This window comes from Gopherus flavomarginatus, chromosome 22 (assembly GCF_025201925.1).
Source record: "Gopherus flavomarginatus isolate rGopFla2 chromosome 22, rGopFla2.mat.asm, whole genome shotgun sequence".
NCBI lineage: Eukaryota > Metazoa > Chordata > Testudines > Testudinidae > Gopherus > Gopherus flavomarginatus.
This window is the reverse complement of record NC_066638.1, coordinates 848,069-873,788: the sequence shown is the minus strand read 5'-3', so window position 1 is coordinate 873,788 and position 25,720 is coordinate 848,069. Positions and strand designations below refer to the sequence as shown.

Genomic DNA, 25,720 nt, shown 5'->3' with positions numbered 1-25,720 from the left:
ATTCTGTGGGCAAACTCTGTATTGTGTGAAAAAGCATTTTCTTTTAGCAAGCAAGGGTCCCATCTGAGAGGGTCCCGATATACTCCAGAGCAAGCATGCTGCTTCGGCAGCCTTCCCAACCTCAGGAATGGGAATACAAGCTCAGGACTTGAACACAGCTCTCAGCATGGCATCATGCAATGAAAGCAACAGACTCTGAGGTTACCTTAGAGGTCACTTCTCCCTCAACGCTCATCTACAACTCCCACTAATAGCAACAGATGGAAGGCTATCCCCACACTTCCCACCTTTCTTCTACTCATCTCCTAGTAGCAAAAGTCCCCATCTCCGTTCTGTAATGGGAGTGGTCAGCCCTTGGGAACTGTTTATCGTTGGTTAGCGCCACATCTTTATTAGCTCATGTTTGCTTTGGCTGCACATCCAAGCAGTTCTTTAACCCGAGAAAAAAAGGAAAATCTTGGACCCTTAACAATGGCAATGAAGTTTAATCTGTCACTGGAGACAATTACTTGACTGGCTGGTCCTGGCAGGGTCAAGTGTAACATGTGGCAAAGGAAACACTAGGGAAACCAGGCTGCAGCAGCTCCAGCACTAGGCATTTCCTTGCGTTATTCAGAGTTCCCTTCCTCCCTCGTGTGGAGAGAACAACTCCAGCTGTCCCGTCACCTGCACACGCGTCTCTGCTGGCTGGATTTATGTATTGTTGGTGCTGCAAACAGCTCCGGGTCGGCTCTGGCTGGCTGCTTAGACATTCAAAGCTACATTAGGGAGTTTGAAATGGTTCAGATTTTGTTCTTGGCTCTGGCTCCCAGCTTTGGGCCTAGAAGTTGATCTGGATTCCTGAATAGAACTGGCATTGGGCAGCCTGGGCACAAACACTTACATAAAGCTTTCCCCCGCCATGACTCAAGTCAGCTTTCTGATGAAAACAAAAGGGTCTGGGGTTTCTGGGTGTTTATTCAAGGCACTGATTTAAGAAGAAATCTTTGGGTTTCTACCTGAGAAGCTCAGAACACTTTATCAGAGGACAATACAGCCATTTCCCACAAGGGAGAAAGATACAGGATGCTATCTATATACACAGCTAGCTTAGAAATAGTATGAGTGAGCTTTAAATGTCCAGGGACGTAATGGTAACATGAGCACAGAACCAACTAAAAGGCTTAGTGAGATTGCACCAAGAACAAAAGCAGGGACTCCAGCTCCTTTGTTTCACTGCTATTTGGATTCTATGGCTAAGAGGCTATATTAATGCATTTAAACTAATGCTATTTGGATCCAGTTTTAATGCATCATTTTAAAAGTAACTTGGTTTGATTTTAAATGGCATGAAATGTAAATCAGAAACTGCTACCAACAGTTGCCCTTTGCCAGCCCTCCCTGGGATGCCTGAATAAAGGAAAATATAATCAATTAAATTGCCTTCCAAATTAGCAGACACCAGCAACATGGTGAGTCACGAGCAGAGGCGATTCCTTTAGGATGAGTTACAGGAAGGTGGGAGACGTGACATTCTTCAGTTCCCCCTTTCCTTTCACAACCCGACCCTCCACATTTTTCTCAACAGGAAACATTGTTCTCTCCCTCCTTGTAAACTGCTGACACTGTATTTTACATCTTACAAAGTCAACAGAAGTCAGAAGGGGAAGAAGGAACAAAGAACCAGGACCTGCCCACAGCAAGTACATCTTCCCAGTGTGGAGCTTTTCTCCATGGAACTGTAGCCAAGACACAGCTTGCTTGGGATGGTAAAGTCTAGCAGCTATGAGTCACGGAGGCAAATGGCCTTCGGGTGACTATCTGGGGTCCTATCACTGCAGTATCTAAGCACTGAGGCTGTGGCAGCAGCTCCAATGCAGCATTATGGCTACTTCACTAAGACTATTCAGTGGAGAAAGATTTTCAACATCAGCGAAGGCTTTTAGCCATGCAACCCCTATGAACATTGATAGAGCTTATGTGACCAGACTGCCTTGCCAGCTTCCCAAGTCTCAACACTCCTACTTGAAGATTCTGGTTTTTAAAGAACGGACTCGGACACTGAATAACGGGCTTTAAATGGAATCCCCAAGTGCCACAAACCTGGGTATTAGTTTCTCTAATTGCCACTGCAGCAACTGGCATTTCCCCTTCCCAGCTGCTGTAGATTTCTCTGTTCCTTTCACCCCAGTAAGGCTCTAGACTCAGCGGACCTCTCCTTCTCGCTGCACCACCCCAGATGCCCCTTTTAGATGTTTTCCAAAATTCAAGAAAACCAAGCTGAAGTTCCTGGTTTAAAGTTTTTTTGACAGCTGTTGCTGGGATAAAACATGTTTGGTTTCATTGCAGTGTCTCACATAGGCAGAATAAGCTAAATACAGCAAACCAGAGAGAGACATTCCAGTCGGCAAAGGAACAGTGACTGTCACCAGCACGTCCCTCTTTCCAACCCAAGCTGGTAATCTATAGGGACCGGGGGGGGGGGAGGGCTCTGGCAAGTCCAGAATGGCAGACATGCCAAAGTAGCCCAATCCCAGTGCAGGATTGATGGCTTCCTTACTGGAGAAATCGACAAGAGTCACTAGGACAGCTGCCGAATCAGGCTTCTCCAGCAGAAGGGGCTGGCATCTATTCAAAGCCATTAGTCAGTCCCCAGTTGTCGGTAAATAACCCCTTTGTCTGAGGAATCCTTGACATGGAAGGCCAGGCAGAGGCCAAACAATTCACAGGCTTGCAGTCCTTCTGCCCAAAGCTGCTGGGGTGACAAGGCCCCTGCAAGCATGGCCCTGTGCAAGCCAAGTACAGCAGGAATCCCATGAGCACAAACAGAAACAACTCAGCTGGTCCCACAAACATTTTCCACACCACTGCTGTGGCTGCCACAAATGCATCTTCCCTAGAAGAGGAAGAGTTAGTCTGAGCCCTGAGGCATGCAGGAAGTGGAAGGCCGTTCAATGGGGTGGATGTAACTGGAATTAGGAACATGCGGTAGGAAGTACCTTATCGGGCGAGCCAGGTGGCAGGGAGGCCTGTCTTATTTTGACCAGTATTAAATGCTTCTGAGGAAGGTGCAATGAACCCTGCAGCGGCCACTTCAGCAGTAAATTGTCTGTAGGGAAGTTTCTTCTTGACCCCAGCAATTTGGAGTTGGCTTGTGCATTGAAGCTGGCAGACTTATAGCCCTTATGAGTGGTTATCTGAGTGACGGTGAATGTTTTTCTTATTGACCTTGTAAATGTCGAAACCCCTTTTGAAATGAAATCGACCATCAGTGAACACCACTAGAGCTGCAGAAGCCTAACGTTCTGAGACAACATAAAGGCAAGAGGAGAGACACTACAGCACTGCAGACTGGGAAGAAGACTGCTGCCTGTGATGACTCCAGAGAACTGAACCACTCCAGCTGCCTGCCGCATCCTCTGCCAGCTGGGCTACCCCAACATCTCTTCTGAAATGGGCTGCAGTGTAAATAGGAAGCAGAGCTCTGGCAGCAGGCATGCTGCAGCCGGCTACAAACCCTGCAGGGGGCCAATCGCCAGTCTGGTGGAGGGAAGGCTGGTGACCCAGCATCCTGCCAGCGGTCAGGGAACTGGCCTGACCTTTAGCCGACCAGTCAGCACTAAGATCCTGGGGTCACATTCTGAAGAACACATAGATACAACATCCAGTGCCACCAGAATACCTTGGTGACCGGTGCTGGAGAGAATGTGATGGTCCAGCAACTGAGACCAGGATGCTCACTGCAAGGAGCCTAAGGCCCCACCAGCTCCAGTCAGTCTTTACAGCATCGTCCCAGCATTACCCACCTAGAGAAGCAGAGTCCATCCCACCCATTTGTGCTTTTTGCCTTGTGCTCCCAAAGCTCCAGCAGCCACTTCTGCACACAGAAGAGCTATTAATTGTATTCTCTGCAGTCCTACACGCGGAGTGGACCAAAACCCAAATCCCCCTGCATCCTCAGGCAGCGCAAGTTTCAAAGAGTCACTAGTGCTCACAGCTCACAGAAGCCTCCTTCCACCACTCCTGCAATTCTAGGTGACTTTTTTTGTCCGTGTGATTCCCAAACAAGAAGAACTTAAACCAATGCTAGCAGCTAGCACTATCAGGAGCTCCGTGGAAGCAACCAGCCAGCATGAGCATGGAGCAGGCAACCACGTGGTCCCCATCCCAAAGTGGAGGAAATTGCACCACTGAAGAACAGGATGGCAAAAATACAAACTCCCTCTTTCCTGTCATGTGCTTGCTGCACTGGTCCACCAAGAAGCTATAATGTCCCTTGATAAAGAGTGACGGAGGGCTGCGAGTTCAACATATCACTTAGGTTTTCATGTAGAAGGCAAGTTTTTAACATTAAAGACTCCTCATGCAATAGTCAATCAAAAGCTTTCCCAAAAATGAACAGTTGGGGGTAGTTGAATTTTTTTTTTTTAAATTTGGCGGCTTTGGCTTACAGTTTTAAAAGCATTAAAATGATAAACAGAGCAAATAAAAACCTAAACAACTAGACCTCAGTGTAGAAGCCTACAAGTCAGAGATGGGAAAACATTACATCACATCTAGGCCAGCCTCGGGTCAGGGCAGGCCTGTTCCTCACAACGTGCCGTCTGCTGCTTTGTCCAGGCTGGTTTTAAAATGTCTCTGGTAATGGGATTTCCACCACTCCCCTTGGAAAAGGGATCGTAACATGTGTAATTTCAAAGACAGCATGAAACACTTCCCAGCTGAAAAAGGGGTGACATACCCAAGTCAAAAGCATTCCCTGAAGAGCTAAGAATACAGCAGTAGGTGAGGTTAAGTGGCTTTTAATAATAATGTTTTGATAGATACTGATCTGTTGCTTAAAGCAGCAAATTCTCTGTTATCTTATTTTAAAAGAAACAGCAAGGTGAATTTTAGAAAACCAAATAACTGAGGGCTCAAAATAACCAGTCATAGGAAGGCCAAAGCCTCTTGATTTCACTGTGCCGTCCGGATGTGTGCAAAATGCCTCCCCACTACTAACACCTTCTCAGAGCAACTCCGTTTAAGCATTTGATTTAGATTTAGCTTCTGTGTCTGTTTGGTTTCAGGACTTCTTCATTAAGGATGAAGTTTAAGGCTCAGGACTTTAACAATCACAATTACAGTACAGCAGGCACATGCACTCTTGGGAGAAACCGTGGCTGGATACTTTCTTTTCTCATATTCCTTTCAGAAAATGCCACAAAGCTTATTGGACATTCCAAAAAATAAATCCAGATTTCCAGTGTAATCATCTTCCTTTTATTACAAAATTAAAGCATAGTGATCCCCTTGGCCCTTAATTCCCACTTTCTCTTTAAGAAAATTACACTGAGAACTCACCTTAAAAAGATTTTCCTTTCCAAACTTTCCCTGCTAGGGCTGGGCAGTGCCAAAGTCACAATTAACAAGAAGTGAATTATTAACTGAGAATTTACCCTGGGATAGAAACACAAATTGTAATTAAAGAATTAGACATTTGGGGCCAAATTCATCCCTGGTTATATTTTCCTGAGTTCATTCAAACTCCAAGGAAAAAGAGTGTCACAGGTAGTCACTGGTTTTGCAAAAATGTAGAAGAATAAAATTCAAAGCTTGATTTTAAAGTGAAAGTCCGTTGAAAAAGAAAAACCAGAGTCAGTCGCATTAGAAATGTGTGTAACAGGAAATAAACATACACTCTCTTCTCCAGTGTTGATGTGCATGAAAATTGCAAACTGTTAAAATTACCCACTGAGCTCGCTTGTGAAATATGCTGAAAACACAGAGCTTGAAGTTTTTAAGTAGACACTTACTAACCAGAAGCTGTATGAAAAGAGAGGGAAGAGGTGAGCACCATCAACGTTCGTGAGCTACTTGCTGGGAGAGTCAATCCACCAGCAAAGTCCCCTTTACCAACTGCTGGGAAACAAAAGGGTGCAGAGATCCCCAGAGTTGGCTATTGTTGGGGGGAAAGGCGCAGGGAGGCAGGGTACTGGGGGCGGGAGGCACGGCATTGGGGGGAAGGGCAGGAGGAAGGTATTTGATACATTTGAAATCAAATCCTCATCTTTCCCTGCTCATCTCTGGTGCTGGGTAGTGGAGAAGAGGTGCTCTGACATTCTATCCCTCTCTCTGCCTCTGGTTTTTGTGATCTGCCTCCCTAGAGCCTCTGCTGCTTTCCCAATTAAATTGCCACAAATTCTTGTCAAGTTCACCGTTGACCACAGTTCTGAAGAGCAGCAGAGAATCTGCCTCAAGTTTTGTTAATTTCACTCAAAGCTCAGGCAAAGATAGATAGCAGCAGCTGTGGTACTGTTGCGGTCTGTAGACTCAGGAAGCCAGCACTGCCTCTAGTCATATTTACAGTGTTTTCTTCACCACAGAAGGGCAAGGAACTCCTTGAATGAACTAAAGTCTTCGATTCTGCAGAAGCTGATGGCTTAGCCCCCCCTCACCCCACACATGTGCTGGGCAACTGGTGAATATATTTTTCAAAGTCCTACCATCATCGGGTGACTAGACGTCCCGATTTTATAGGGACAGTCCAAATTTGGGTTTTTTTTATATAGGCTCCTATTACCCCCCACACTCTGTCCTGATTTTTCACATTTGCTGTCTGGTCACCCTATACCATCATCTACATGAAATTTGACCTATATTAGGCAAAGACTAAAAGGCTGGAATCTGAACAAAGAAAAAAATACCAATCCCTGTTCCCAGCGTCCCAAAACAAAGAGGCAGCTCACAGCCAGGACACAGCATTTCTGCAAGTCAGAAAGAACTCACACCAGCCTCATTGTGGAGGCACATACAGTACCTAGATACAGTTCGCATTTTTTGTTGCCAGTGCCCCAATTTACAGAGCGGGAAGGGGGGCACTAGCTCGCCAGCCACTGGCTCCTGCCCTATGCCCAAGTATTTTGCAAGGAAGGGGCTTGTCTCTGTCTTTAGGGAGTTCATGGCATGCTCGGGGCTGTACAATATATGAAGGAGACACAGACTCTGCCCCAAGGCGTTTACAACCTAAGCCGGCAAAGCGATGGCTGGGTGATAAGGCTCTGTGCCGGGTGCGACCCTTGCCCCCAGTACCCGTGTAAGCAGGTACCAGTCTGCTCCGCTGCCCGTGCCAGGACCAGACAATCAGAGTATCTGTAAAAAGCGGCTCTGCTCCCAGGGGCTCCGAGACGGCGAGAGGACTCGACCCCGCTGGGGACAGGGTGGGGGCACCGTGCAGAGTGGGGCTGCACTGCCCTGAACAGAGGGGCCAGGCGGCTGGGGACTGGGCGGTCAGAGCCCTTGGGGCCACGGCTCGTCCGCCCGCCCGCAGGGATAAGGGGTGGGGAGGGGCAGGGGATCAGACACCCACAACCCACGGGGACCCCCCCTCCAGGAGCCCCCCGTGACGCCCCCATAGGGACCCCCCTTCTCAAGGGCGCCCCTCGCACCGCCGGAGCCCCAGGCCCCCCCCGTTCCCACCTCCTTCGCACGCTCCGGGCCGAACCGAGCTCGCTGCTGCTCCTCGCCCGCCGCGGCGCTGGACGGGGTCGGGCGGCGGAAGCAACCGCTCAGTCCCAGTCTGGGTGAGCCGAAGCCCGGCCCCTGGACCCGCCCCGCCCGCTGGGCGGAGCAGGTCGGGGGAGGCAGGGTCCTGGGGGCGGGAGGCATTGGGGGAAGGCAGGGTCCTGGGGAAAGGGCAGGGGAAGGCAGGGTCCTGGGGGCCGGAGGCATTGGGGGGAAGCAGAGTCCTGGGGGCGGGAGGCATTGGGGGAAGGCAGGGTCCTGGGGAAAGGGCAGGGGAAGGCAGGGTCCTGGGGGCCAGAGGCATTGGGGGGAAGCAGGGAACTGGGGGCGGGAGGCAGGGAATTGTGGAGAAGGGCCAGAGGGGGGATGCTGGGTGTGCAAGGGCCCTGGGGGAAGGGTATTAATTTGCACAAATACGCCTAACCTTAGGGGCTCCCTCCTGAAATCCTGTGATCGGTCTCTGCAAACTAGGGCTTTGGGCACCCACTGGCAGTCAGGAAAAGGCCACTGAAGAGATGGCAGCAGAGCAGTCGCTGAGGTGCCCAGGCCCCAGCCTAACCCTCACCCAAATCTTCTTGACTGTCTCACAGTTTGCCTTCCCTGCACCATGAGGCCAGCAGACAGGCCTTGGTTGTGCAGGGGCCTGGGGATGAGCTGAAGAGCATTTTGTCACCTCCAGACCCTGGGTTTGAATCTGCCCAAGATCAGGAGTGAGTGAAGGTTGTTACCCTCTGATTGTGCTCAGTCTGCGTCCCTTCCTGCCTAGTAAATTGATGTTTCCATCTCAGCCAATTCCTAGTGTGTGGGTATCCACCTTACAACAGAATGCCCCTGCACTGAGAAGTCACACTAGTGATACTGAATGGGCCATTCAGCCTCTGCCCTTTTTAATTTCTTGAGGGGGCCCTTCTAAGCAGAGTTTAGATGTAACCCCTCAGATACCATTGCCATGGGTGACCATCTAAAAGGCTAGAGATAGATGGACTGGTAGAGAGCAGTGTGTGTGAAGCGTGCACTGCCATTGCCTGTGAAGCACTCAAATGCCTACATTTTGATTTCATCGTGTCCCCCACATCTATGGTGCTAATAATATTGTGTTCCTTCACAGCCTTTTATGATGTTTCCCTAAAGTAGTCCCTGCTCCAAGCCAAGTAGATAGGCTTACCACACTGCATAAATAGCCCCGAGTGAGTGAGAGCAGAGGCTCAGCTTGCATTATTTGCAAAGCATGGACGTAAACCGTTATGAAAATATTCCAACTATCTTCCAAAGAAATTCAGTTCAGCAAAAGGCCAAAACCAGCTCTCTCTAAACCATAGGAGGAATTCAGGTTACATTAGGGTCCTTCAAACTCCCTTAACGATGAGTTCATTTAGTCTCAGTCTTTTTTAATCCAGTTTTGTCATTATACTTTTTCTCCAACGTGCCTTACAAACCATGTTAATGTAATTTACAGCTATAAAAAAAGAGTGGACATGTACATAGTGTATCTGCTGCAGAGCAGGACTCTCTTTCTAAGGGTCAGGAAATGGAGACGGTCTCCTTTTATCCTTTAAGTTCTGTTTGGACATACAGCCAGTGTTTAAAGAGCCAAACTATCATAGAGAGCCTGAGGAATCAGTTCCGTGTAATACCCAATGGTTTTGGTTTAAATAGGAAGAGAGTTCAACCCAGAATTGTGTAAGGGAGGAGGGCAGATATAAAAATGAAAGATGAAGTAAGGAATTAATTTAATTCAGTTTCAGTTCATTTAAACTTTATTGGCAGGAAAATACATATTGAAGAGCTCTGTGTTGCTTGCAAGTTTGTCTCCTTCACCAGCAGAAGTTAGTCCAATAAAATATATTACCTCACTCGCCTTGTCTCTCTAATCTCCTGGGACCAACAGGGCTACAAAAAGCCTACAACAACATATAATAAGGCTTCACGGTAGTAATAGTCTTCAGTCAGAGCTGCTCTTCCTAGTGTTCTTTTTCTGAGGTCACCAGAGAGATGTACTAACTGCTGTACTTTGGGAAAGTCCTGGCGGCAGCCAGTGGCTGCTGGAAAGGGAACGAGCCTGGTGAAACTTTTCCTGCATTGAATCCTTTCTCTTAAAGGTAGTTTGAAAACGTCTACACCAATCGCCTCCATCTCTTACCCTGGAGCACCACCTCCTGGGAGCTGTTGTGCTTATCAAGCCAGGAATCACAGTACTCCCTTGCGATCCTGGATTTTGTAGGGAGAGCCACAGCAGAAAATGTGAATTTTCGTACATTATTTTAACAAATATAAGAAGCGTCTGGCCACTTGCTTTCTCCTTGGTTCTTCCCTTTATTATGGACAGAGACAGTTCCTCAGTTGTCTTTGTTTCCCTGTTTTGCTGAATTGCTGTTTGTGTTGGGTGCCTTTTATTGTTTCATCATCTGCTTTACTTTACAGTGAACAGGAGCATCTGAGAACAAATAGGACAGAATATCTGACAGACCTGGATGGTCTGTGTGATTTTGCTTTGGAAGGATCATTCATCTGCCTATTATTTCTAGCCCTTAGCACACCACATAGCCTGTCAGTTCACAAAGACCCATAGCTTCTACAACAGAGTCTTCTTTTGCTGATAACTGGACTGTAAAATTCTAATTAAATTAGATAGGATTTAAAAAACCTAATTTTCTCACTTTTTTCTAAATTAATTAGGTCTCTCACATATTAATTTATGTTTTAAGGGTTTTGTCTATTACTCATTTTTGACATTTAAAGGCAGATGAAAGAAATAATTTCTGCATTCTGTTCATCTCAAGCATGACACAAACCAGGATACCATCCACAGGCCAGGCTGCACAAGGTAAATTTTGCTTGAGTTTGGAATTTTTCTTCTCTTTTTAAAACATAAATGGGCAGATCATCAGCTGCTGTGAACTAACATAGCTCCATTGACTTAAATAGAGCTATTGTGATTTACATCAGCTGAGGATGTTGCCACAAAAGCATTTTAATGTTAGGGACTTACCAGACACTGTTGTCCCCCCATCTTCTGTTCATTGGGGCCTGCCCTAGCTAGCCCTAGAGCTGGGGTCCCTTCCCAAAATCCAGACCAGACTGAAGCAGATTCCTGCTGACAGGAAATCTCTCACAGATCACTTCAAAAGAACAAAATGCACCATAAAATTTCTAAGATCCAAAAGGGTCTTATAAGATAAAAGCAAATTTTTAAATGGACTTAAGTTCTCAGTAGTTAGAGATGAAGAGACCTGTTAAATCCTTGAGTCTGCCTTTTGCAAAGGCATGGTAGAATCCTCTGAGAGAGGACATATCAGATAGTAAGCTGAAATTATAGTCATGAGGTGCTTAGGAAGTGTAGAAACCTTCAAATGTGAATAGTGGAGTTAAGTAAATCAAACAAGGAATCTGTCTGGCAGCGCCATTTTGTGCTAAGTGAGGATCTAGATACAAAGAGTAGAAAACAACTTTATTATAGTTCCATGAGAAGAGGGAACCCCACAGATGAATTTCAAGACCATAAAAAGGTATAAATCCAAGAAAGGAATGTTGCAGAAAGGCCAATGAATTATTAGAAATGGAATGCAGTAAGCAAGTCATATATGACACCCACCCACTCCCAGGTCAGCACTCAGAGTGGAATTTTTCATTAAGACCAGAGGGTTAAGAGGTTCACAGAATTCTAGCTGGATGCCTTCTCTAAAATTAAGGTATCTTTTTGGTGCGTCTGTGAAACAAACCTCCAATTTGTGTGTGGTTTGTGCGTTGCTGGTTTTCAATTTCTCCTCACAGCATGAGAGAAGGTAACATTGTAAAAGTGGATGGATTGTAACAAGAAAGGAAAATCTTTGCCACATTGGTCTTTTTTTCTAGTACATGTCTAGCTCTGGTATATAGGATACACTGGGAACATGACGTACAATAGACCACGCAGCCAAATTGTCTGGAACTAGGATACTGGAGGCAAATAGCCATTTCAAGAGTGGCGTCCAATTGCGCAGCTCAAAGTTTATGGTTTAGATCAGTTTGGAGTGCAGCCTCCCATTTTCTCTTTTGTCAGAGTCTTCTGTCTTTACCAGTTGAGTCACTTGGAGCTGTACTGAGTAGATCTCAGCTTTAAGTCACTCCGCAGATTTAAAAATGTTATTAAGATCATGTTAAAAAAAATTAACGGTACAGAGTTTAAGCATAGAAGTTTGTGGTTATCAGGGAATAACATACAGATTATTGAGGGTGCAAAGTTTGGTTTAAGATCGGGTGACATAAGGAATACATAATCTGCAATATTCCCAATTGCGGGTAAAAGGTTGATCGGTCAAAGTACAGACATTGAGATATGAGGGTTCTACACCCAGGGTCACTCCTTCCATGGTGACTCACCCTTTGTGTAGACTAGCAAGGTCACTTGGATCATAGTAAAGGTTTGTTTTTCCATCATTAAGTCATTGACTATATCTTTCCTCAGTGTGGTAAAAGTCTGTTGTAATTTTTAAAGGAACTACAGCTCAAGTCAAGGTTAAATGGTAATTTGGGGATTTTGTTCCATCTGGGTATTTATCTGGCCCTCATCACCTAAGATATCTGGCACCCCACTATCATTAATGGGTTTTATCATCACAATGGTCTTGTGAGATAGAGAAGTACTATCCATATGTCACAGATAGGACTTCAGGCACAGGATACAGTAAGTGATTCACATGGTCACCAGCTGCACAGATTTCTCACATTTCATTATACAATGTATTTGTTAAATGCTGACTATGTTCCACACCCTGTTCAAGACAGAAAAATAAAGACAATCCCTGCCCAAGAAGCTTATAGCCTTAAAGTCAAATCTAAATAAAACTATTTAGTGCACAGTGTAGCCAAAATGATTGTACTTGTGTCTGAGCTCAGACTGCCAACCAGAAGATCCAATTGTGATGATGAATTTTATGACAAGCAGTTATGCCCACTTGGAACTCGGTTGAGTCCACTTTCTCATAGGTCACTGAACAGCCAGAAAATGGTAACAATATTCACTCACTTCTGATCCAGGTCAGAATCAAGCTTAAAATTAAAAAATTGAAGTCTCCATAACCCATTTCTATGAGCCACCCAGCCTCTACACTTGTCAATAAGGTTTTTTGTTTGTTTTTTAAACAGAGGCATCTCTTCTACTTTTATAAAGAGAGTGTGCTGTTGGTGTGAAAACAAAACCACTATCTTTTCATCAGCAAGAGAGAGCTCAACAGTCTTAATAGGCAAGAGACAAACTTCCCTACAAGAAAACAAGATGCTCACAACTGCTGCCACATCAGTCCTGGAATTCACCAACATGCATGACATCAGGAGAACAGATGATGCTTCCAACTAGTGGAAGAGAGGAAAGGCAGGACAGAGCAAAGGTATGAGCCACAATAAACCATGGCAGAAAATATATATGTATTTGAGGGCTCCGATCTTGCACATACTGATGTCAGTGAGAGTTTTACAATTGACCTCAGTGGAAGCAGGATTAAGCTCATGGTATCTGTGGCTATGGGGAACACTTTTATTGTTTATAGAGAAGCAGAAACTCAAGGGTCTATTTTCACCTGTGGTTTTCCAGTTGCTTCTCAGGCTCCCAGGCTCCTATTGATCAGGTATGAAGACAGGAACCTGCAGAGATGTGACAAATCTGTTACCAGTCAAATTCAGGTTTTCAGTAACATGCAATTATGTTGTCATAACACTGACAGCCAATATCAGACTCTTGACTGATACATATCTCAGTACAGCAAGTAATAGAATCAATAAAAGAATGTTGTTTAACACTGCAAGAACTTATTTCTAGTATTTTTGACTTTGCCACAGCTTGGCAAGGAATAGATAAATATCTGCAGAAGTTTTAGTCAAGTATTCTAAGTTTTATTTTCATAAATAAATCTTAGTGGTACAGCCAAATAAGAGTTTCTGGTAAAATTTCCAAGGTCCCAGAGTGCTGTAATTGGATCAAGACACAAGGCTGTTTTTAAATGTGGCAATGCCAGCCAAAGAAGTTGCAATGGGGAAACACGCATACTTTCCACATTACAGGGAACCGTCGGGAAGAAATAGAGAAGGGGAGTGTTCAGCGGGAGGCCCCACCCTTTCATTAGAAGACTGATTGCTGCCACTGTGAACAAGAAAAGCACTTCCAAGGTGTCTCAAGACAGATGCAAATGTGGAGATCCCAGATGTGATCCCTTCTCCTCCTCAATGCCTGTCTAAACCATTGAATTCTAGATGCTGCCTTTAGCTCTATAGACAAGTCTGGGTTCTAGAGAAATATCACCTGAATTAAACTGGCCTCAGGAGACTTTTTGAGCCGAAACTCTCTTCTGTAGGATGCTGAGAAAACAGCACACCAAATCACAGTTGTTTTAAACTATTAAATTCTTTCAACAGCTGTGCAACACAGTTTCAAAGTCAAATATTTTCAGTAGAATAAAATAATTTTATCACAGATTAACATAATATTAATTTAGGGAGGCATTGTCACTGTAACAAAACAAAAATCCATTTCTTTGATTTTTTTCAAATGACAAATACCCTAACATGCTGCAAAATCTTCTGTATTCCCCACCACCATTTCACTATGAAGGGGCTTGCATCAGGCTGTTGTGTCATTATGCTGAACTGAGGATTGGGGTGTTTGCCAACCTCCCAAAAGATGTGTAACTCCACAGTGAATCACAGAAGTTGAGATTAAAAGCCCTTTTAGGTCACAGAAACAGTGTTATTACCCATTCTCACAATTTTATTACAAGTCTCACAATATTTGATATTCTATTTAAAGTCCCAGTGCCTGGAGATAAGTGACTACTTGAGAATCTCAGCTAGGATTAAGAGAAACAATTAAGTTGGCAGCCTTCATGGTTGAGGAGAAGAGCTTGCAAATGTGATTTCCAGTGTGACCTACAGGTTAAAAACCAGAAGCCAAATAAAAAGATGCCACCTTAAAAAAACCTAAAGATTTTTAAGCCAGTCGTGTGACTTTGGGGACCAACTCAAGATTTATGAACTTTTGGCATTGGCAATACTGCAGAAAGTCCATTGACTGAGTGTGACATGCCCCAGAGTACATTTTGGACTGTGGAATTGCTGTGCCCCCTTAACTCTCCAGTCTAGTGTGCACTATGCCCTGCTTTGCAGTGTGAGCTGCCACTCTGCCCACTCACCCCAGCCTCCTATATGCAAGTCACACCCAGAACGCTATGCCTAGCCACTCTAGAATTACAAATGGGCCACACCTGCATATCCGTAGTGCCAGCCTGATGCCCCAGAAATGTGAGTCTTACCTTGCTCAAGCCTCCCTTGATCAGAGTAAGCTCACTAATTAGTTTGTCATTCTATCAAAGGGTAAGAATATGCACCAGCCTTTGTAACCTGAGTAGATTCCCCAAACTTCAGTTTAAAACACGCTGGCTTAGCTAAAACATTAAAATAAGTTTATTAACTACAGAAAGATAGATTTTAGTGATTATAAGTGGTATAGGCATAGAAAATCAGAATTGATTACAAAAAGAAATAAAGGATAAAATTGCAGTCTAATTCCTAAACTTTACCAAGCCAAGTCAAATTTGAAGTGATAAAGTTTCTCTTACCCAAAATCCTACAGCAGTCTGTGTCAAATGGAAAGTTTTTCCAGTTAGGACCACTCCCACCCAGTTCAAATGTTTCTATGTATTCCAAACAATCTTGTTACTTTCCATATGGTGGGGTGGGGGGGAGGAGAGGTGGCCTGGTGATGTCACTGTCCCTTATTTTATACTCTCCTCCAGGTGCTGGAAAAATCCTCACTGTGTCATGTAGTTAGATAGCCCTATTGCCTATGTTGCAGGGGGGCAACAGTTGGGGTTCGTTTGCCCGGTGTGCGTATCCCCAATGACCACACCGGAGTGGAGAAGCATCTTTATTTGAGTCAAATAAGGTGCAAGGAGATATAAAATCTCAGATCATGCACGAATCATTATCCTTTTCCCCACCTTATATACCCCACTTGTTTACAAAGATGCTCACAGGTGCCACAATTCATCATTTACAATTCATTAACTACCGGATCTTTTAATTAACTATATCCTTAACCCATACTACTGAACCCCTCCCTTTGATCGATTACATCTTGTACCATAAACAAAAGAACACAAGAAAATGATAAATGATTACATGTACTCATGCTAACTTTAAAGGAACATATTGTTTAGCTCGAAAGGCAGTCATAGGCCTGAAAATGTAAACTTCTGACCCCACGCCATATTGCCAGTTACCTGGAGCCCTGCACCCCCCAACACCTATGTGCCCTGCATTCATATTAATTGAAAATTCTTGTTACATCCTTTGTGTAGGTGAGGCTTGACATGTAAGGTTTGTGTTCACAAGTCCTTAATTCTAAGGAGCTGGTCTGTGGATGTTTCCCAGACTCACAACATGTTTCAGTAACAAATCTATAGCAAAGTCTCATAACTTCATATACAATGATGATTCACATTCCTGTTGAAATGTACGTAACAGATTATGACTTTTCCAGTGATATCTCACAAGACATACTTTGTTCAAGATTCATCATAATTTTGTAAAAGTGGTGACCATAACAGCCTACTCTGTCCCCATATCTACTCTAGTGACACCATCAGAGGACCCAACCACATGAGCCACACAATCAGGGGCTCGTTCACCTGCACATCTACTAATTTGATATATGTCATCATGTGCCAGCAATGCCTCTCTGCCATGTACATTGGCCAAACAGGACAGTCTCTATGTAAAAGAATAAATGGACACACATCTGACATCAGGAATGGTAACATACAAAAGCCAGTAGGAGAACACTTTTCTCCCTGGACATTCTATAAGAGATTTAAAAGTAGTCATACTTCAACAAAAAAAACTTCAAAAAACAGACTTCAAAGAGAAACTGCAGAGCTACAATTCATTTGCAAATTTAACACCACTAATTTGGGCTTGAACAGGGACTGGGAGTGGCTGGCTCACGACAAAAGCAATTTCCCTCTCTTAGTATTGATACCTCCTCATCAATTACTGGGAGTGGACCACATGCGCCCTGATTGAATTGGCCCTGTTAACACTGGTTCTCCACTTGTAAGGTGACCTTCTCTTCATGTATCAGTATATTTATGCCTGCCTCTGTAATTTTCACTCCATGCATCTGAAGAAGTGACTTTTTTACTCACGAAAGCTTATGCCCAAATAAATCTGTTAGTCTTTAAAGTGCCACCGGACTCCTCGTTGTTTTTGTGGATACAGACTAACAAGGCTACCCCCTGATACTTAACAGTGTAGACTGTCACACTGGGGTACAGGGATGGCTCTTCCACAGAACTCTGTGGGTCTGCACCCAGCCTGGCTTTAACACCCCTGGCCCTGATGGGCCTATTGGGATCATCTAGCCTGACTTTCTTTATAATACAGGCCATGGAACTTCCCCAAAATATTCCTAGGGCAGATCTTTTAGGAGAACTTCCAATCTTGATTTTAAAATGATCAGGGATGGAGACTCCACCATGACCCTCAGGAAGTTGTTCCCATAGTTACTTACTCTCACTGTTACAAATTTACACTTATTTCCAGTCTGAGTTTCTCTAACGCCAACTCCCAGCATTTAGATGGTGGTGTACCTTCCTCTGTGAGATGGAGGAGCAGAGCACCCAAGGGGGCTGGATGTGGGGGGAGAGAGTCAAGGCCACCCCAGGAAGGCAAAGGGCATTTGAGCCCTGTGACCCTTTTTACCCCACCAGTTAAGTTCCCCTTGAGACTCTGACCCCAGTAACCCCCTGACCCCCCGGTATCCCTACACCATGACCTCTGACCCTCTAGTATCCCTGCACCTGTGACCCCTGACCCCCAGGTGTCCCTGCACCCTGTGACCCCAGTAACCCCCTGACCCCCGGTATCCCTACACCATGACCTCTGACCCTCTAGTATCCCTGCACCTGTGACCCCTGACCCCCAGGTGTCCCTGCACCCTGTGACCCCAGTAACCCCCTGACCCCCGGTATCCCTACACCCTGTGACCTCTGACCCTCTAGTATCCCTGCACCTGTGACCCCTGACCCCCAGGTGTCCCTGCACCCCGTGACCCCCGAGCCCCATGCCCCAGTGTGCGTCTTACACGATGACTGGTCGGGACCCAGCGCTGGGGCTTGGGGGCGGGGCCTGCTCGGCGGCCCCGCCCAGTGTGGGATCTGCGCGTGCGCAGCTCGAGCTTCCTGTCCCCGAGCGCGGCGTGCAGCAGGGAGGCCGCGCCGGCCCGATCCAGCCGCGCCCCCCGCGCCATGGCGGCCACCTACCGGAAAGCGGCCAAGGCCGGGCAGCGGGAGCACTGGGAGCGCGGACAGGTGAGGCCGCGAGACCCCCCGCCGGGGCCCAGCCCCGAGTCCGCCGCGCCCCGCGCTCAGCCCCGCTTCTCGCTTTGCTTCCGCAGCCCCGGTTCCGCAGGCAGCTGGGCCTCCTGGAGAAGAAGAAGGATTACAAGTGCCGAGCCGAGTGAGTGCGCCGCGCCGGGGCTGCGAGGGACCGCTCGGCCTGCGCCCCCCCCCCCCGGGCCGTCCCCCATGTCCGCCCGCCCCGGTCCGGCTGTGTCCGCCCCTTTGTCCGGCCCCGGTCTGCCCCCCGGTCCCTCCCCTCCCCGTGTCCGTCCTCGGCCTGGCCTTGTCCGCCCGCCTCCCTCCCCCGTGTCCGCCCTCAGCCCGGTCTTGTCCGCCCGCCCCGGTCCGGCTGTGTCCGCCCCTTTGTCCGGCCCCGGTCCCGCCCTCGGTCTGACCCCCGGTCCCCGTGTCCGCCCGCCTCCCTCCCCCGTGTCCGCCCTCGACCCGGTCTTGTCTGCCCGCCCCGGTCCGCCAGCTCTCTCTTTCCCGGCTCCGGTCCGGCCCTCGGTCCGCCCGGTCGCGTCTGCCTGCCCCTCCTGGTCCCTCCCCCGTGTCCGCCCTCGGCCCAGCCTTGTCCGCCCGCGCTGGTCTCACCCCCGTGTCCGGCTCCGGTCGGTCCGCCCCCCCAGTCCCGCGCTCAGTCCGGCCGTGCAGCGCCTCACACGAGTAAACGCAGGGATTAGGGTTTCCGTACGACCTCTAGGAATTCCGTAAGCCCTGATCCTGCAAACAGGGATGCATGTGCACAGCTTTACTCATCTGAGTATCCGCCTCGACATCAGTCGCCTTCCAACTCCAGGGTCCGGTGAATACCTGAGAGTCCAGAGTGATGAGATTTAAGGTCGCAGAGAGATGGATGGAGAAGATCCCACAGTTACTCTTGTGACTACCACGAAACTTAAAAACTAAAAAAACTCTGTGTTTGAAGGAGTTAGTTGCTGAGCTTCTGGCAGGTCTGTGGGTTCCTGTCTCAGTGAGACTTGTGGGGGGGGTGAGGGAGCCTCAGCGGCTACTTAGCACTGAACACGTGGAGATGATCATGTTGACAGGTTGGTGAAAGGAATAAATCCAGTGGGTAAATGGTCTGTGGATTTCTGGTTCTATTTGTAATGCCTTTTGTGCTGCTGCAGATTTAGCATCATTATTGAGTATTTACTGTTTCATTTGATGTGTGTGCACATATGAATGCAGGTGGTCTTAAATATATTGTCTGGTTTTTCAGTGACTATCACAAGAAAGAGAATGCGCTCAAAGCACTTCACAAGAAAGCCCTGGAGAAAAATCCTGATGAGTTTTATTTTAAAATGACCCGTGTGCAGCTCCAGGTGAGAATCGGGTTTGTTGTATTCAGACAGAGTGGCCTTATTCTGCTTTGGGTAATGGGTGCCTGGGTTTCTTCTGTCCCCTTCCCCTTTAAAAAAAAATAAAAAAATTTATGAATGCTTAAATAAGTAGCCTGGTACCCACTGTGCCTGGCTGCAGCATGGCTTGCTCCTGATATCAGAGGAGATGCTAATTTTACCCTCTGGAGTCTTTATTAGAGGAGTAGGGCATTGAGGGGCTTTTCCTCTGCCCTAGTATCTTAGGCCTTGTCTACACTACAAAGTTTTGTCAGCAAAAAGCAGCTTTTGTTTACAAAACAGGGGAGGTGTACATGCTACAAAGCTACTTTTGGTGTCAAAACTCTGCTGTTAAAACCACCTCAACAAGCTACATAAAGCCTTTTACTGCAAAGTTAAAGCAGCAAAGGGTCAGTGTAGATACTGCTGTATGTTTTATCAACAGAATTGGCTTCTGCCAGTATCCCACAATGCTCTCTGTTTTGATCTGCAGGCATGTGTTCCTCCCTTTTCAAAGCTCCAGAAAGTATCTTACAGCTGAGCGCGCCAAGAGCTAATAATTGGAATGCTCTTGTTCTGCTCTGCGCTGGGAGCACAGCAGCGGGCAGAGGTGGGAGGTCCTCAGTGCGGAGAGCTCACAGGGCTGCTCAGGTTGCTGCTCCCTGCAGCTGTGGAGGGTGTGAGAAAACTTGGAGGGAATCCACAACTGCAGACAGAGCATGCTGCTGTCCTGAGCAAACATGGAGGCTGGCTTGGGGGGGGGGGGGTTGGGTTCCCCTCCCCTCCCCTCCCCCTGCCTCAGGATAGATCAGTCAGCCTGCTTTCTCCCCGGTCCAGACATACCACTCTCCTCTCTCCCTCCCATCACGCGCTTCAGTTGAAAAGCTACTGACAATCTGCTAGGATGACCCTTGAACGATGGGATTGAGAAACCTGCCTCATGTGATGCTATACTTGCCTCGTGAAGCATTGCAAACCCTTCCCAAAGCTCCCTCTGGCCAGTTGCACAGTGGGATAGCTACCACAGTGCACTTCTTTCTGTGTTGATGCAAGAGCTGTTAGTGTGGATGCACTCTGCTGACACAAGGAACTAGTATGGACATGCAGCAACGGTTTTAATTAAAACGGCATATCTTTTGCTGACAGAACTTTGTAGTGTAGACAAGGCCTTACTTTTAGGAGTGTAGTGATCTCTGCAGTTAATGTACTTTGTTTGCTTTTAGGATGGAGTTCATGTAATTAAGCAGCCAAAGGAAGAGGTGACCCAGGAACAGCTGAAGGTGATGAGGACACAGGATCTCAAATATGTAGAAATGAAAAGAGTGGCAGAGGCCAAGGTAATAGCCTTTATTGATCCTCTCATTACTGTCCAGGTTGTTCATAATGAATACATTTTAACTTCATTTGTCCCATTGCCTGATAGGCATTTGTTTGATAATGTTAGATTTCAGTCATACAAGAAATGACAGAAGGAAATGTCAATACAGCTTAATTGTATGGGGGAAGGAGGTGTCTTTGATTGAAACTGTGTCCTAGACTGCTCCGTTGCTTAGACAATGCATGGTATATTGGATAAACTATCATAAAACATTATGTAGATGTTAGACGTTAAATGCTTGGCCTTGTTTCTGACATTTAGCATGAATTGAAGATTACTGATTCTGAAATAACTGTTTAGTTTTAAAGGGATGCAGTCAATTTAGATCAAGCTCTGTCTGTTGTTACAATAGCACCTAAGATCTCTGTAATGAGACTAGAGAAACGAAAGTATTTGTCACTTTGAGTTTGTTTCCTTTGTGTCATTGCTAGTACTTTGAGGATAGTCACCTCTATTCTTTCCTCTGTGTGGTTAGTTTCCTCTTGTTTGTGTGGCTTTATCATGCAACAATCCGGAGAGAAACATAGGAAAATGATTGTAAAATTACAAACCTAACAAAGGAGTTAGGGGAGGGATAGTACTTACAATTATTTTAAATTCTTCTTGAATTGACAAGGTCTTAAAGAGAGACAAATGTAAACAATGGACTAATCGTCTGGTTGTTATCTGTTTACAAAAGAATTAATAGGAATGAAGAGTTTTTAGCTATTGAGAGAATATTTGTTGCTGTGACACAAAGGAAGCATTGCCCACTGCTGAAGCTGTTTTTTCTCCTCCCCACAGAAAATCGAAAGGATGAAATCAGAGCTCCACCTGCTGGATGCTCAGGGGACGCAATCAAACAAGCACGTGTTCTTTTTTGATACCAAAAAAGAAGGTAAGATTAGGGCTTTATTTATTGAAAAGAACTTCCCTTCAGCATCTCTGGGCTGTGTCCAAATCTTTAAAATTGTGTGGTTGTTCCTTCACACCTTTCTCTGTGAGGGAGATCCTCTCTCAGAAATGGTGACTTGTCTGAGGCTCTGGGGGCTCATTATTGAACAGTGAAAGAGATGGATTGCTCCACTTGCTCAGGAGTTGGGCTGGACCTCACTCCTGAAGAGGGCAAAAGGTGACTTGGTACTCTCCATCTCATAGCGAGTATAAGCCATGTATTTGGATGAAATGCTCAATCTATCACAAGAAATTTTCTGAACTCACATTACTAATCTTAAATTCTTTTTAAAAAATATTTTAGTTCAAGAATTTGATGTTGCAACTCACCTGAACACATCCCCAGAGCTAGTGGACAGAGTGTATAACCGACCTACCATTGAAACCCTGCAGAAGGAAACAGTAAAAGGAGCCACTCACCCTGCCCATTTAAAGGTAGACTGTGTAGCCACTCTGTATGATTTAGCATTCACTAGCAAACGGGGTCCTTACACTTTACTTTTTAAAATGTAATGGACACTAGAAGAGTCCATTGGAGCATTCTCTGGCTGAACACATTTGCTTTTATAGGCTAAGGCTTTTGGGTGGTGGTACCAGGGATTGAGGGGCACCTTGGCAAAGAGTCAGGGACTGATCGGCATCGGTCCTCATGATGCCAGCTTTTCATATCTGGACTCCTGTAGTCAAATCTTCCCTAAGACCAGAAGCAGAAAAGCAGTTTAGTCACATCCTGGTCAATTAGGGGCACTTGTCTGCACTGCTGAACAGTGGGCACGACAAGTATCCTTTCCTTACCAGAACAGGAGTTAGAAATGGTGCTGGACATCAGGCTTGAGATGGATGGCAGAGCATATGAAGTAAGGTGGCATAGCATGGGTGCACACTATGCTACTGAGTGTGTCTCTTGCATAAGCTTCATTATCTTTTGATGGTTTTGCTCCCTAAAAGAGGCAGTTTCAATTGATGCTAAGGGCACTTGTAAGATGTAGCACAAGTCCTGCATGGATGGTGGACCTTTTTTTTTTTTTCTTAGGAGTCTCTCTTCTTATGGCCCTGTTAGTTCTCTTCCACTGAGGCAGTCGTTAGTATTAACTCCAAAAGTGATATTGGGAAGTACAGGTTGAAGTGCAGGTAGAGCCATTGGTGACTCCATGAGCAGATTTGGTATTTTACTGCTGTCTCTGTTCCTTATAGAAATGTTGTTTAATTGGGTTTCCAGGATTTTAAGAAGCCTTGGTATGGAGAGACTTCATTCAGTTGTTTATTTTAGATATATATAAAATAAGTGCAATAATGCTGTATCTGAGCATTTACAACAAAACAAAACAAAAAACCTTGTAGCCCTAAGTGGGGATAAGGAGAAGCTTCCTGGGAAAGGGATGGCTCTAGTAGATACAAATATACAGACTGTGCCTCTTACCTTTGCACCTGGCAATACTAATACCCGGGATATATGCAGAGATTTCTCTCCACTTATTTCTATGGCTCTTGTTTAATAAATTTATACTTGGATTCTCTTTCCTTCTGTCTTTGAACACAGTGGGGTTTGTGATCCAATACTCTGCCTTCTCCTCTTCCCCGTGAAGCTATTTAGGCTGAATTCTCATTTTCTAGCTGTTCTTTAATTTAAAATATGTTTCACCCAGACCTCTGTTCTCCAGCTTGAATTGCTTAGACAGCATCAGCTTTGCTCCTGATGTTTTAATTTCATAGCAGTTCTCTCTCTCTCTCTCTCAGAGGCAGCTAAGCATGGGTTTAGCAGTATAAATGCCTCCTAATTAGCTTGGATATATTGGGCAGTCTTGTAAGCTTGAGTCAGTATGTGCAATAAGGTAAAAATAAAGGTGTTTAAAATTGCTCATGATAAGATTGCAGCATGTTCTTAAATCAGATGTCAGATAACGTTCCCCACTCCCCTCCCTCCTGCCAGCCCTCTCACTCTGGCTTGGTGTTAAAGTGCTTGGACTAGTTTCAACAGATGGGTTTTTTCCTCTTCCAAAGACTCAGTCACATTGTAAACATGTTGGGATCTGTTCTGTTCAATGATATTAACGAGGTCACACCTGCAGCCATAACACCTTGTGCTTTGAGCCCATCAGCTCTTGCAAGTGAAGTAGAATCAGGTGGGTCACTGTTTGGCTGGGAGGTCTCCATGCAATGCTTTCACTTCAGAAACTGGTCTTAGTGACCCTTTTCACTCTGGATCATATGGAGCTAATGCTCAGCGTGGTGCTAGAAGATTATCCAGTTCCAGATTAGCTTCTGTGCCTCAAGATCCATAGAGTGGCTGAGTGTAAACTGCATCAGACTCAGCAGGTATAGACTATAATCTCTCTCTTGGGATTGAGCAAGCTCTGCCCTTCATTCAGAAAGGACTGCAGCTCATGCACTGGTGGTCTCAGACACAACTGCACTTCAAAGCTGTAAAACTGTCAGCAGCATCTTCAGTCACAAAGGACAAGAAGAAACAGGTAGGACGTCCTTTACTGCTGTGGTATATTGACTTTTGGGTGAGCTGTGAAACCAAGGTTCCAGTCACATATCATCGGAGAAGACCTGGAGGCCTGTTGTCCTAATTATCTTGCCTATATTAACCCTTAGGTCCCTGCTAGGATTGTGGTATGTGCAAGGAAATCACACCTCTCAGAGTCAAGGAGTTAAACAATGAGCCTTGTGGAAGCAACCACAAAATTGGTATTTGGTGCTTTAATAGAACTCTTTGTTCGTGGAACTTGTGTGGCTTTTTGTTTAATCAAAAACTCAATTAGTCACCCTTAAGTGTGATCCCAAGCAGCCTGGGATGAGTTGAGCGAGAGTATATATTTTTCTTGTTCTTTTGCTGTACTAAAAAATGCTCTTTTCCTCCTTCAGAAATTAGCCCAGCAAAGGAAGCACCAGTACAGCCTCCTGAAACAGCGCATTGAGCGTGAAAAGATGATGTTTGTTATTGCTCAGAAAATCCAGGCACGCAAAGATCTCTTGGTGAGGGAGCAAAGACTTAACTCTTGTTTTTTGGACTCTGCTTGCTGAGGGTCTTACTGCTGAGAACAGGTTGCGTGCGGGTGTGCACATTTCCTTACTTGTGGAGTATTTCAGGTAGCTCCTTATAGAAGTTACCAAGAAACATCCCAGTTGTAGTGATAGCACAGATAACTCGTTTATATGATATTGTACCCATTTGGGCCTTTGGTCCATAAATTTAAGGCAGAGAGTCAGTTCTCTGTGTAGCCTGTTTAGTCTATTATAAAGCGCTGTGGAAATCTGAAGTTGGAGCTGTGAAGTAGCAGGAGGGAGGTACAAGGAGGTTGTGGTCTCTGTAGGTTAGGAACAGATCCTCAAAATTCTGAAGAGATTTCCTGTGTCAGTGGGGACTTGCCAGTCAAAGAACAGGTTGTATGGCTAGCACCACAGTTAGAGATGAAAAGAGCAGATGAAAATATCTTCTGCCCACTAAAGATGAGGAATTGCCCAGTTTCCACTGAACCTAATCTGCACCTCCAGTTCCACCAGTGCTTCCATTTTCTCCCCTTAAGGTATGTTTCTCTTATCATTTGATAGAAAAGAAAATAAATGTTTGTTTTCATTACAGGACAAAACTTCCAAAGTGAAGGTGAAGAAAGAAACCGTAAATAGCCCAGCTGTTTACAAATTCAAATTCCAACGGAAACGTTAATTTTTCTGTGCAATAGTTTTTGACGTCCTCGTGTAGATCTAATTGACATAACGAATATGTTTCTTGTGGAGAAGTGCTGGTATTTTGTCAGTATCAGGCTTACTTCCACTGCAGTTCAATGTTTTGTCAAAGTAAGCCTTATGGGTATTTGTATCTATAACACCTATTTAATAAATCCAAGATTTCTGCTTCAGTTTTGGTATTTACACATTGGAAACACCAGAAGAGGTGTCCAGATACTTTGGTGAAAACCCTAAGAGAGAAGTGCTGAGCTTGTAACTACATTTCGATAGGCATTTTGTGTGCACAATACACAGACAAAGGGGAGACTGGGCCCTGACCAGGGAGAGGGGAGTAAAGTTTGTGGCTATGGGATGGTGGTCTGCCTAGGTCTGGTGGAGGCTCCATACCAGCTCTCTCATCCTGTCGTTCTAGATGGTAAAAGTCTAGGATCAGTCTCTAAGCATCTACTTTGTCTGTTCCATTGCATCTCCTTCCATTTTTCCTCTTGCTTGACTTCTCTGTTCTGTCTATTCATATTTATTTT

At 45.6% G+C, this 25,720-nt stretch overlaps 2 protein-coding genes and 1 long non-coding RNA gene across 5 annotated transcripts in view; 1 reads left to right on the top strand and 2 right to left on the bottom strand.

Annotated features, from left to right (window-relative positions):
- Positions 1-7,538, bottom strand: part of FHL3 (four and a half LIM domains 3) — a 47,063-nt gene extending 39,525 nt beyond the window's left edge. Inside the window, exon 1 of one of the 2 annotated variants that reach the window (XM_050932138.1) lies at positions 7,438-7,538. The gene's annotated coding sequence lies outside the window, so the exon portion shown is untranslated. The remainder of the gene's footprint in view (positions 1-7,437) is intronic. The other variant, XM_050932137.1, reaches the window with a different exon arrangement.
- A 1,716-nt stretch (positions 7,539-9,254) lies between these two features.
- Positions 9,255-15,171, bottom strand: LOC127039042 (uncharacterized). Its single transcript, XR_007770861.1, has 3 exons — positions 15,069-15,171; positions 13,038-13,101; positions 9,255-9,916 (listed from the first exon to the last, which is right to left on the bottom strand). It is a non-coding gene; the product is annotated as an uncharacterized LOC127039042 (long non-coding RNA).
- Positions 15,172-17,745: 2,574 nt separating this feature from the next.
- Positions 17,746-25,366, top strand: UTP11 (UTP11 small subunit processome component). Of its 2 annotated transcripts, none has more exons than XM_050932145.1 (8): positions 17,746-17,819; positions 17,906-17,967; positions 19,072-19,174; positions 20,413-20,526; positions 21,351-21,444; positions 21,805-21,935; positions 24,372-24,482; positions 25,090-25,366. In XM_050932145.1, exons 1-8 carry the CDS (start codon positions 17,757-17,759, stop codon positions 25,171-25,173), a joined length of 762 nt encoding a protein of 253 aa, XP_050788102.1. In that variant the 5' UTR covers positions 17,746-17,756; the 3' UTR covers positions 25,174-25,366. The 2 variants fall into 2 exon arrangements, with proteins under 2 accessions (XP_050788102.1, XP_050788103.1); XM_050932146.1 differs by having other exon boundaries at positions 24,372-24,562.
- The last annotated feature ends 354 nt before the right edge of the window (positions 25,367-25,720 follow it).